The 12,197-nt window shown below is 42.8% G+C and overlaps 1 protein-coding gene across 7 annotated transcripts in view; it reads left to right on the forward strand.

The window, feature by feature from the left end:
* The window catches only part of LOC115138280 (calcium-dependent secretion activator 1), a 179,040-nt gene that overhangs the window by 144,417 nt on the left and 22,426 nt on the right, over positions 1-12,197 (forward strand). For 3 of the 7 annotated variants that reach the window (XM_029675032.2, XM_029674998.2, XM_065000320.1), the window contains 3 exons: positions 8,455-8,598; positions 10,428-10,583; positions 10,929-11,076. In XM_029675032.2, the coding sequence (XP_029530892.1) occupies positions 8,455-8,598; positions 10,428-10,583; positions 10,929-11,076 (448 nt within the window). Of the gene's footprint in view, positions 1-8,454; positions 8,599-10,427; positions 10,584-10,928; positions 11,077-11,933; positions 11,949-12,197 lie in introns of all 7 variants that reach the window. The other 4 variants (XM_029674982.2, XM_065000309.1, XM_029675059.2 and 1 more) reach the window with 2 other exon arrangements.

A 12,197-nucleotide genomic window follows, 5' to 3' on the forward strand; every position in this document is an offset into this window, starting at 1 on the left:
AAGCCTCTCCAGGTTCTCCTTTACCCAAATCCAGATAGCAGATGTTCTGAAAGAGCTGCAAAACCTGGACCCGTATAAATCAGCTGGGCTTGACAATCTGGACCCTCTATTTCTGAAACTATCCGCCGCCATTGTCGCAACCCCTATTACCAGCCTGTTCAACCTCTCTTTCATATCGTCTGAGATCCCCAAGGATTGGAAAGCTGCCGCAGTCATCCCCTCTTCAAAGGGGGAGACACCCTGGACCCAAACTGTTACAGACCTATATCCATTCTGCCCTGCCTATCTAAGGTCTTCGAAAGCCAAGTCAACAAACAGGTCACTGACCATCTCGAATCCCACCGTACCTTCTCCGCTATGCAATCTGGTTTCCGAGCCGGTCACGGGTGCACCTCAGCCACACTCAAGGTACTAAACGACATCATAACCGCCATCGATAAAAGACAGTACTGTGCAGCCGTCTTCATCGACCTTGCCAAGGCTTTCGACTCTGTCAATCACCATATTCTTATCGGCAGACTCAGTAGCCTCGGCTTTTCGGATGACTGCCTTGCCTGGTTCACCAATTACTTTGCAGACAGAGTTCAGTGTGTCAAATCGGAGGGCATGTTGTCCGGTCCTCTGGCAGTCTCTATGGGGGTGCCACAGGGTTCAATTCTCGGACCGACTCTTTTCTCTGTGTATATCAATGATGTTGCTCTTGCTGCGGGCGATTCCCTGATCCACCTCTACGCAGACGACACCATTCTATACACTTTCGGCCCGTCATTGGACACTGTGCTATCTAACCTCCAATCGAGCTTCAATGCCATACAACACTCCTTCCGTGGCCTCCAACGGCTCTTAAACGCTAGTAAAACCAAATGCATGCTTTTCAACCGATCGCTGCCTGCACCCGCTTGCCCGACTAGCATCACCACACTGGATGGTTCCGACCTTGAATATGTGGACACCTATAAGTACCTAGGTGTCTGGCTAGACTGCAAACTCTCCTTCCAGACCCATATCAAACATCTCCAATCGAAAATCAAATCAAGAGTCGGCTTTCTATTCCGCAACAAAGCCTCCTTCACTCACGCTGCCAAGCTTACCCTAGTAAAACTGACTATCCTACCGATCCTCGACTTCGGCGATGTCATCTACAAAATGGCTTCCAACACTCTTCTCAGCAAACTGGATGCAGTTTATCACAGTGCCATCCGTTTTGTCACTAAAGCACCTTATACTACCCACCACTGCGACTTGTATGCTCTAGTCGGCTGGCCCTCGCTACATATTCGTCGCCAGACCCACTGGCTCCAGGTCATCTACAAGCCCATGCTAGGCAAAGCTCCGCCTTATCTCAGCTCACTGGTCACGATGGCAATACCCATCCGTAGCACGCGCTCCAGCAGGTGTATCTCATTGAGCATCCCCAAAGCCAACACCTCATTCGGCCGCCTTTCGTTCCAGTACTCTGCTGCCTGTGACTGGAACGATTTGCAAAAATCGCTGAAGTTGGAGACTTTTATCTCCCTCACCAACTTCAAACATCAGCTATCTGAGCAGCTAACCGATCGCTGCAGCTGTACATAATCTATTGGTAAATAGCCCACCCATTTTCACCTACCTCATCCCCACAGTTTTTATTTATTTACCTTTCTGCTCTTTTGCACACAAATATCTCTACCTGTACATGATCATCTGATCATTTATCACTCCAGTGTTAACCTGCAATATTGTAATTATTCGCCTACCTCCTCATGCCTTTTGCACACATTGTATATAGACTCCCCTTTTTTTTCTCTACTGTGTTATTGACTTGTTAATTGTTTACTCCATGTGTAACTCTGTGTTGTCTGTTCACTCTGCTATGCTTTATCTTGGCCAGGTCGCAGTTGCAAATGAGAACCTGTTCTCAACTAGCCTACCTGGTTAAATAAAGGTGAAATGAAAAATAAAAAAATAAATTGAAGAGTTTACCACATCAGTCAACAGCTTCCTTAATAAGTGCATTGACGATGTCATCCCCACAGTGGCCGTACGTACATATCCCAACCAGAAGCCATGGATTACAGCCAACATCCACATTGAGCTACAGGCTAGAGCTGCCACTTTCAATGAGTGGGATACTAATCCAGACGCTTATAAGAAATCCCGCTGCGCCCTCCGACGAACCATCAAACAGGCAAAGCGTTCATACAAGACCAAGATCGAATCCTATTACACCAGCTCTGATGCTCGTCAGATGTGGCAGGGCTTGAAAACTATCATGAATTACAAAGGAAAACTCAGTCGCGAGCTGTCCAGTGACGCGAGCCTACCAGACGAGCTAAATTCCTTCTATGCTCGCTTCAAGGCTAGCAAACACTGAACCATGCATGAGAGCACCAGCTGTGCTGGATGACTGTGTGATCACGCTCTCTGTATCCAGTGTGAGTAAGAACTTTAAACAGGTTAAAGTTCACAAGGCCACAGGGCAAGAAGGATTACCAGAACACCTTCTCAGAACATGCGCTGACCAGCTGGCAGCTGTCTTCACTGACATTTTCAGCCTCTCCCTGACGCAGTCTGTAATACTTACATGTTTTAAGCAGACCACCATAGTCCATGTGCCCAAGAATGCCAATGTAACCTGTCTAAGTGACTATCACTCCTTAGCACTCACATATGTAACCATGAAATGCTTTGAAAGGATGGTCATGGCTCACATCAACATCATCATCCCAGACACTCTGGACCCACTCCATTTACATTTACATTTAAGTCATTTAGCAGACACTCTTATCCAGAGCGACTTACAAATTGGTGCTTTCACCTTATGACATCCAGTGGAACAGCCACTTTACAATAGTGCATCTAGGTCTTTTAAGGGGGGGGGGGGGGGGAGAAGGATTACTTTATCCTATCCTAGGTATTCCTTAAAGAGGTGGGGTTTCAGGTGTCTCCGGAAGGTGGTGATTGACTCCGCTGTCCTGGCGTCGTGAGGGAGTTTGTTCCACCATTGGGGGGCCAGAGCAGCGAACAGTTTTGACTGGGCTGAGCGGGAACTGTACTTCCTCAGTGGTAGGGAGGCGAGCAGGCCAGAGGTGGATGAACGCAGTGCCCTTGATTGGGTGTAGGGCCTGATCAGAGCCTGGAGGTACTGAGGTGCCGTTCCCCTCACAGCTCTGTAGGCAAGCACCATGGTCTTGTCCAATTTGCATACCGCCACAACAGATCCACAGATAAATCGATCTCCATTGCACTCCACTCTACCCTTTCCCACATGGACAAAAGGAACACCTATGTGAGAATGCTGTTCATTGACTACAACTCAGTGTTCAACACCATAGTAACCTCCAAACTCATCACTAAGTTAAGGACCCTGTGTTTCAACACCTTCCTCTTCTAACTGGATCCTGGACGGCCCCAGGTGATGAGGGTAGGAAACAATGTATCCGCCACTTTGACCCTCAACACGAGAGCCACTCAGGGGTGTGTGCTTAGTCTCCTCCTGTACTCCCTGTTCACCTATGACTGCATGGCCGCGCACGACTCCACAACACCACCTCTCCCATAACGTCAGCATGTTTCATATTTAATCATATACATCATTTAGATGTAACTCTGACATATACATTGTGAAATCTATTAAAGTTACAATGTTTCCATTATAATGTCTTAAATGATATCACAAAACAATAAATTATCTGACATGATAGTTCTTTAAGTCCCTCACGACCATTTCCCACATTCTTTGTGTTAGAAATATTGTTTCATTATCCACTTTTGGATTTTGGGAGTTTTGGCGGGAAGAATCTCTTTGTAACAAAAGGGTTATTTCCCCTTAATACGGCATGGCAAGGGAGAGAAAGTTCCTGCAAGGTATTTACAACCGTCATAAAACTGGCCACCTCCCCCAGGAGTGTCTTGAAACGGCACCTTTGATCTCCATCCAGGAGGGAGAGTCATGGCACTAGTCACTTTATTCCTACCTACAGTATATGTACGTACAGTTGAAGTCTGAAGTTTACATACACCTTACACACAATTCCTGACATTTATAGTAAAACTTCCATGTCTTAGGTCAGTTAGGATCACCACTTTATTTTAAGAATGTGAAATGTCAGAATAATAGTAGAGAATGTAACGGCATTCTTCCTCCTCTTCTGAGGAGGAGTAGCGAGAAGGATCGGAGGACCAATGCGCAGCGTGGTAAGTGTCCATAACGTTTATTTTAAGACATAAACTGAACACTATATGAAATACTAAACAATAAACGTGAACATGAACGGAAACCGAAACAGTACCGTGTGGCAACAAACACTCACACGGAAACAAACACCCACCACTCAAAAGTGAAATCCAGGCTACCTAACTATGATTCTCAATCAGAGACAACTAACGACACCTGCTTCTGATTGAGAACCATACTAGGCTGAACTAGAAAAACACACGTAGAAAAACACACATAGACTGCCCACCCCAACTCACGCCCTGACCATACTAAATAAAGACAAAACAAAGGAAATAAAGGTCAGAACGTGACTGTCACGCCTTGGTCATAGTGTTTTGTGTTTTAGTTATAGATTGGTCAGGCCAGGGTGTGACATGGGTTTATGTGTTGTATTTCGTATTGGGGTTTTGTATTAGTGGGATTGCGGTTGAGTAGGGGTGCTGTTAGGCTGGGCGGCCTGAGGCGGTTCTCAATTAAGAGTCAGGTGCTTCTCGTTGTCTCGGATTGGGAACCGTATTTAGGTAGCCTGAGTTCGCGTTGTATTTCGTGGGTGATTGTCCCTGTCTTTGTGTATTCACCAGATAGGCTGTAATAGTGTCACGTTCCGTTTGTTGTTTTGTGTTGTATAGTTATTTCATGTATCACGTTTTTTCTTCATTAAAGTAACATGAGTAACCTACACGCTGCATTTCGGTCCGACTCTCTTCATTCCACAAACAAAGAACGCCATTACAGTGACAGAGAATAATTTATTTCAGCTTTTATTTCTTTCATCACATTGCAAGTGGGTCAGAAATTTACATACACTCAATTAGTATTTGGTAGCATTGCCTTTAAATTGTTTAACTTGGGTCAAATGTATCGGGTAGTCTTCCACAAGTTTCAAACAATATGTTGGGTGAATTTTTGCCCATTCCTCCTGACAGAGTGTAACTGTGTCAGGTTTGTAGGCCTCCTTGCTCGCACACGCTATAAGATTGAGGTCAGGGCTTTGTGATGGCCACTCCAATACCTTGACTTTGTTGTCCTTACGCCATTTTGCCACAACTTTGGAAGTATGCTTGGGGTCATTGTCCATTTGGAAGACCCATTTGCGACCAAGGTTTACTTTCCTGACTGATGTCTTGAGATATTGCTTCAATATATCCACCTAATTTTCAATTCCTCATGATGCCATCTATTTGTGAAGTGCACCAGTCCCTCCTGCAGCAAAGCACCTGAACAACATGATGCTGCCACCCCCGTACTTCACGGTTGGGATGGTGTTCTTCGGCTTGCAAGCCTCCCCCTTTTTCCTCCAAACATAACAATGGTCATTATGGCCAAACAGTTCTATTTTTGTTTCATCAGACCCCATGTGCAGTTGCAAAATGTAGTCTGGCATTTTTATGGTGGTTTTGGAGCAGTAGCTCCTTCCTTACTGAGGGGCCTTTCAGGTTATGTCGATATAGGACTCGTTTTACTGTGGACATAGATACTTTTGTACCTGTTTCCTCCTGCATCTTCACAAGGTCCTTTGCTGTTGTTCTGGGATTGATTTGCACTTTTCACACCAAAGTATGTTAATCTCTATGAGACAGAACGCGTCTTCTTCCTGAGAAATGGCGGCTGTGTGGTCCCATGGTGTTTATACTTGCGTACTATTGTTTGTACAGATGAACGTGGCATCTTCAGGCGTTTGGAAATTGCTCCCAAGGATGAACCAGACTTGTGGAGGTCTACAATATTTTTTCAGGGGTCTTGGCTGATTTCTTTTGATTTTCCCATGATGTCAAGCGAAGAGGAACTGAGTTTGAAGGTAGGCCTCCACAGGTACACCTCCAATTGACTCAAATGATGTCAATGAGCCTATCAGAAGCTTCTAAAGCCATGACATCATTTTCGGGAATCTTCCAAGCTATTAAAAGCCAGAAGAATGCTAGGCTGTCACCCGGAAGCGATGCCACCATTACTTACCTCTCATCTGCAGTCAAAACATAGAGAATGATAGAGGCTTCTAGTTGCCAAAAGGCCGTATTAGCATGGGCAGCGCCATATTAGCATGGACAGCGCCATTGAGGGATTCCAGCATTTTATTGTAATCAACTGGGTGGGACATCCAACTTCGTTGGCTGATCCCTCCTGATGACCTTGTTGGAGTCATGTCCAACCGGGTCATCAGGCGGGATCAGCCAATCGTGAAGAAGAACATTCACTACTTCTATGCTGTCACATACGCTAGAATGGCACATATACAAAGATGAGTTCTTTATATATCTCTATGGTCTCTTTAATTTGTCCTGTTTTAAAAGGTCTGTAATGTGCAAAAGTACAATGTAAACAGTGAAATAGCTAACATTGTTAACAAAATGTTGAATAAGTGGGAAACACTTGTCACACCCTGACCTTAGTATTCTTTGTTTTCTTTGTTATTTTGGTTAGGTCAGGGTGTGACATGGGTGAAGTATGTGTTTATGCCTTGTGTAGATGATTTGTATGTTTATGGGGGTGTTTTCCTATCTAGGTGTTTTTTGTACGTCTATGGTTAGATTGGTTTTCAAATAGAGGCAGCTGTCTATCGTTGTCTCTGATTGGGAACCATATTTAGGCAGCCATATTCTGTGGGTATTTTGTGGGTGATTGTTCCTGTTCCAGTGTTTAGTGTTCACGTTACGGGACTGTTTCGTCTTCGTTCCTTTTTGTCGGTTTGTTGTTTTTGTTCGGTATTTAAGTATTCCCATTAAATATGGATTTACATCACGCTGCATCTTGGTCCTCTCTTTCACCCGAAGACAATCGTTACAACACTAGCTAGCTTTACCACCTTGTGTTATTACGTTTTACTCACTAAAATAGTTATTGCTAGCTATCAGTCTGAAATGGGGAATTGAATTTGAATTCTTTGAATATGAATCTTTGTTAAATCTATTCAAGAAAAAATAACTGAAAAATGTCAATAGTAGGATTCTTTGGCAATTGTTTTCTTTGCTAGCTAGCTAAAGTTACATATGGAAAACGGAAATAAAATACCATTCTGTATTGTGTTCGTATTCTTTTTGATAAGTGAGGCATGTTTATAATTGCCTTATAAATGCTTTATGAATGAAAAAATAGAAATGACAGTACATTAACTGCATAAAATTCATACATAGACCTTTAATGTTGGTGTTATAGATCAGAGTGGCAAACTGAACAGGTAATTACCATAAAGTGCTTTGCTATAAATGCTTGGGAAAATGGGAAAATGTATTTGCCTTTCATGTGACTGCATAGCATTCATAACCTTCATGTGTGCATAATAGACTAGTATGACTAACTTAATTGTGATGTGGAGAAGGGCTGTTAATGAGTTGCGGAAGAGTTATAGTATCAACTACAACATTTTATCCGTAAAATTTACCCGGAGGATTCAACCTCGTGGGGATCTTTATGCACCATTGACCTCAGTGAGAAGAAGAAGAAGGAGGTAAGTCGTGTGGGGAATGGGGCTGGTACAGGCTATATATCAGCATCATTTTCTAAATGTTGTTTGGCATTTTGGCATATTCACTAACACTGGCTTGGTAGAAGCATACTTTTGACTACAGCCATAATGATGACACTAAACTGTCATTGTAATGATGCATCTATTAAGATACATAAATATGTACTCTTGCATAGCATGACATGAATGCACTATAGATATGCTATGAATATATTTCATTAACCTTTAATAATGTTGTTGAGACCTGTTGTAAAGCGTTCATGAAACACTTAAATATGTGTACTTAAATGTGTTGTGGATATGTAGTCAAAGTAAATCGTTACCAAATATATTCATTTGTACGAGCAAGATGATTTACTATCTATTGAATTCAAAAGTTTCCTATTGCAGCTAAGACCATATGTCTGAAAATGTTGTCGGAAACATTTTTCCTCTGTTTGGTATTCCCTAGTGTTCATATGGTATCCCTTGTATTCACGTCAAAGCTATTTGCTGTCACCATATGTTGAGTTATCAATTGTTAACTATATTTAGTCATTGTTCTCTTCAATGCTGATAAGACACTCTTTACACATCATTTTTCAACATTAGATTTGTCTCTTCCATTCATTGCAACTATACCCTTACTTGTTTCAACTTAATAACGGCTATTTGTCTTGTAAATTTGCTCTGCCTCACCAATTGTTTTTCTTTTTCTTGTCATTGCTTCACTTTCCCTTTTAAAACACATCCATATTACCACTGTTATAGCACATCTTATTTATTTGATTTGATGTCTGTTTCCTCTACACAGGAGCCTAACAAGTAATCTTCCTGATTTGAGTCTACCAAATGTCAAGCTCCAAATGCCCAAAGTACCAAATCTACCACCAGTTAGCCTTCTAACAATGCCTAGCTTTTCTACACCCAACTGGATGGCAGCTACATGTGACTCAGAGTGTGTATTGAGTCTCTGCTGGAGCCTGAAACATGAAAAATGCATGTGTGTTTTTGGCATGAACATGTCACATGTCCTCTGAAGTACTGGCTCAATTTCTGGAGATGTACAGGCAATATCCACCAATCCTAATTTAGATGGGGGCAGCTTTGGCCTTGTTGATTTGACTTAGTTAGCTAATGGCAGCTACTCAACAATAGGCCACTATAAACCATTGACACATTTGACTCATACTGTAGTAGGGCCTGTAGTGCATTCGTAAAACCAACCATGCCTAACGTGCAGAAGTAGAGCTTTGATCAGCCCTAGAGCTTCTGGTGCTTGTCTTTACTGAGCCTCTCAGATACGCCTACTTTAAAACAGATCATGTTCACTCATTCACACCATGATAATGATCCCACTTTTGTATTGACGGAATATGAAATGAAGTCCCATTTCATTAGTGATTGTGCCAGTTGTAAAACTCCATGTCTACCTGTTGGCTCTTAGCAGCCCTCCCGGGGGACCAAGGAGAGACACAGCATGCAGATAATTGCAAAGCTATGTTTAGATATGTTGATCAAAAGCACTTCTTCTGCACCTTGAGGTACACCTGACACATTACCAAAGTGAAACATTTTCAGCACCAGCTACCAAAAATGTGTGAAAGGAGAGAGAGAGATTAAATGAATACATTCGCTCCCAAAATGTAAAGGCACTGCTCTGTCAAAGGTAAGCCTGAACTAAAAGCAGGTTTGGTATCTTGTAAATAAGCCATAAAGACTAAGCCAATCTCACCCCACAAAATAAAACTCAAACACAGCCTTGACACAACCACATTGTTGATCATTAGGAAGAAACAGGCTCAGCCTATTCTAAAATATGTAGTAAACCACTGCCTGTGATCTGATGTTCTTTTTCCAGGATCCAAGTTGTCCCAGTGTTCTTATTGTTCTACCTGCAGCCATGTTCATGCCAAGGCCATAGCATGGGGAGTGGGGTTAGAGTAGGCAGTGTTTCAAAATGGAGAACCATCAATGGCTTTTCATTTTCCTCCTACTGCATGTGTTTGAACTGAAGGGTGGAAAGACACAAATTACATTTTAAGCTGATTGGAAAACACCAAGAATGGGAAATGCTAAATTACACATCATTATTAAATGAGGCCCTACCCAAGCTAGTGTTTAAAAGTATTTCATTTGTGTCTTTCCATCACATGTATCTGATCTCCAGTCTGGCACAGTGTGCTAGGGAGAATAAGTCCCTGTTTACCCTGTGTTGGAGCTCTTACCTGTGGGCACTAGTTGTGAGGAGGCCCCTGCGTGTCTGGAGAGACCTGTGTGGCTGGAGAGATCTGCTCTCTCTTTCTACAGGGTTTGGGGGAAGGGGACAGGGAATGGGAGTGGGATACAGTCTCCATCACCGCATCAGAAAGCAACCCCACCCTTCCTTGTGTGTTTTCCCAGAGTGCACTAACTAACTGACCAACCTGCAGTGTGCATGGACCCCTACTCTTTCCCTGGTTTTGATAACTACTCAACTCTGAGGTTATTAATTGGTCAAAGACATACTCATGTCTGTTTATTTTTACCATAAACTGATTGGGACCTTGATGAACACAATTCATAGAACCTCATTGGCCAGGAATAGATCAAATATACAGCATCTTCCATTCAGTAAATGGTGAAAATAACCCAAACAAATGGAATCCTGAGACCTAGATTTGCCCATCCTCTCTGATCCTTGTTGTAGTCCTCTACCCCCCATGTGTTCTCCTGTTGGGTAACAGTGCTCTAACGTTTAACCTCTTAGCTGTGACCCCTGACCTGTGCCCCGTTCTTCCTGCCCAGTAATGGCTCGGGGACATCCGAGGATCTGTTCTGGAAGCTGGATGCACTGCAGACCTTCATCAGAGACCTGCACTGGCCTGAGGAGGAGTTTGGCAAACACCTGGAGAGCAGGCTCAAACTCATGTCCAGCGACATGATTGAGTCCTGCGTCAAACGGTGAGAGAACGCTCCTGAATGGGACCCTTGCACTTGCTTACACACAATTACACACATACACATACACATATACCACTAACCTTGTGGGGACACACAATTCAATCCCATTCAAAATCCCTTTTTCCCTAACCCTTACCCAAACCTTAACCTTAACCCAAAAACCTAACCTTAACCCTAAACCTAACCCTAGCTCCTAACCCTAACACTAGACCTAATTCTAACCCTAATTCTAACCTTAAACCTTCTAGAAATAGCAAGTATAGATTAAAACATTACACACACAGACATTGTAGGTCCATGTATAGTGCTCCACAACCTCTCTCCTTTCTCTGTCCCTGTCTCCAGAACGAGGGTGGCCTTTGAGGCCAAGCTCCAGAAGAGCAGTCGGACCACAGACCTCCGCGTGCCTCAGTCCATCTGCACCATGTTCAACGTGATGGTGGATGCCAAGGCCCAGTCAGCCAAGCTGTGTGCCATGGAGCTGGGACAGGAGGTAGAGGATTCCTTCATCCCTATAGTCTTTAACCAGTCTTATATCAGACATCAGCTACCAGTCTTAGATCAGACATCAGCTACCAGTCTTATATCAGACGTCAGATACCAGTCTTATATCAGACATCAGCTACCAGTCTTAGATCAGACATCAGCTACCAGTCTTATATCAGACGTCAGATACCAGTCTTATATCAGACATCAGCTACCAGTCTTATATCAGACGTCAGATACCAGTCTTATATCAGACATCAGCTACCAGTCTTATATCAGACATCAGATACCAGTCTTATATCAGACATCAGATACCAGTCCACCTCCATCTGCACAGCCTCAGACCAACACAGTTTCCACCTATTATATTCTAGATGTAATATAATGTAAATCATTCTATTGATGTCTAATAGTGATTTCAATGATTTCTCTTTCACTCACTGATTTATATGCTATATCACTGAGCATGTTGCACTGGATATACAGATCAGTATCCACCCTGGAGCAGTACCAATGCACTTTGGGAAAATCATTTTGTGCTCACCAGCTGTGTGTTAGATGTGTATTCTCTTAAAATTGCATGCATTCAGGAGCTCCAGGTCAATTAGAATCAGCATTTCTATGCTTCCATTTCTTTCTATTTGCTTATATTATGTAATGCTATGCTTATACAATACATGGTGTAAAGTAGTACATTCTGTGTACTGTATGTATTTCTGTCAAGGTTTTCACTGACATTAGTTTCAATGGCACTTACTGTGATTGCCATCTCCTGATTTAGCTTTTGCTTGAACATGTGCTTTTGCTGTAGTCGTTTGCTTTTTCACGATCATATTTTCATTTCTTTTCTCTATCTTGTGAAAGTTTGTTAGAGATTGGGTAAGTGTGGCTAACAATTCAATTGAAATCTCACTCCCAGTTCCCAAATGTATAATTAGCCATCAATGCAGTGTTCCCCAGTCTTCCAACACTTGAAATGTTTTGATTTCATTAGCATGTGTGTAGATGGTACTGAATATACATGGGGTAGATTTGACAGTTCTCATCGCTGCACAATCTAGAGACAGATACCAATTATCAGCGCAGAATTAATTAGTCTGAGGTCTTTTACATGGCTCACGTGAAGAC

This window comes from Oncorhynchus nerka, linkage group LG2 (genome assembly GCF_034236695.1).
Source record: "Oncorhynchus nerka isolate Pitt River linkage group LG2, Oner_Uvic_2.0, whole genome shotgun sequence".
NCBI classification, from domain to species: Eukaryota; Metazoa; Chordata; class Actinopteri; order Salmoniformes; family Salmonidae; genus Oncorhynchus; species Oncorhynchus nerka.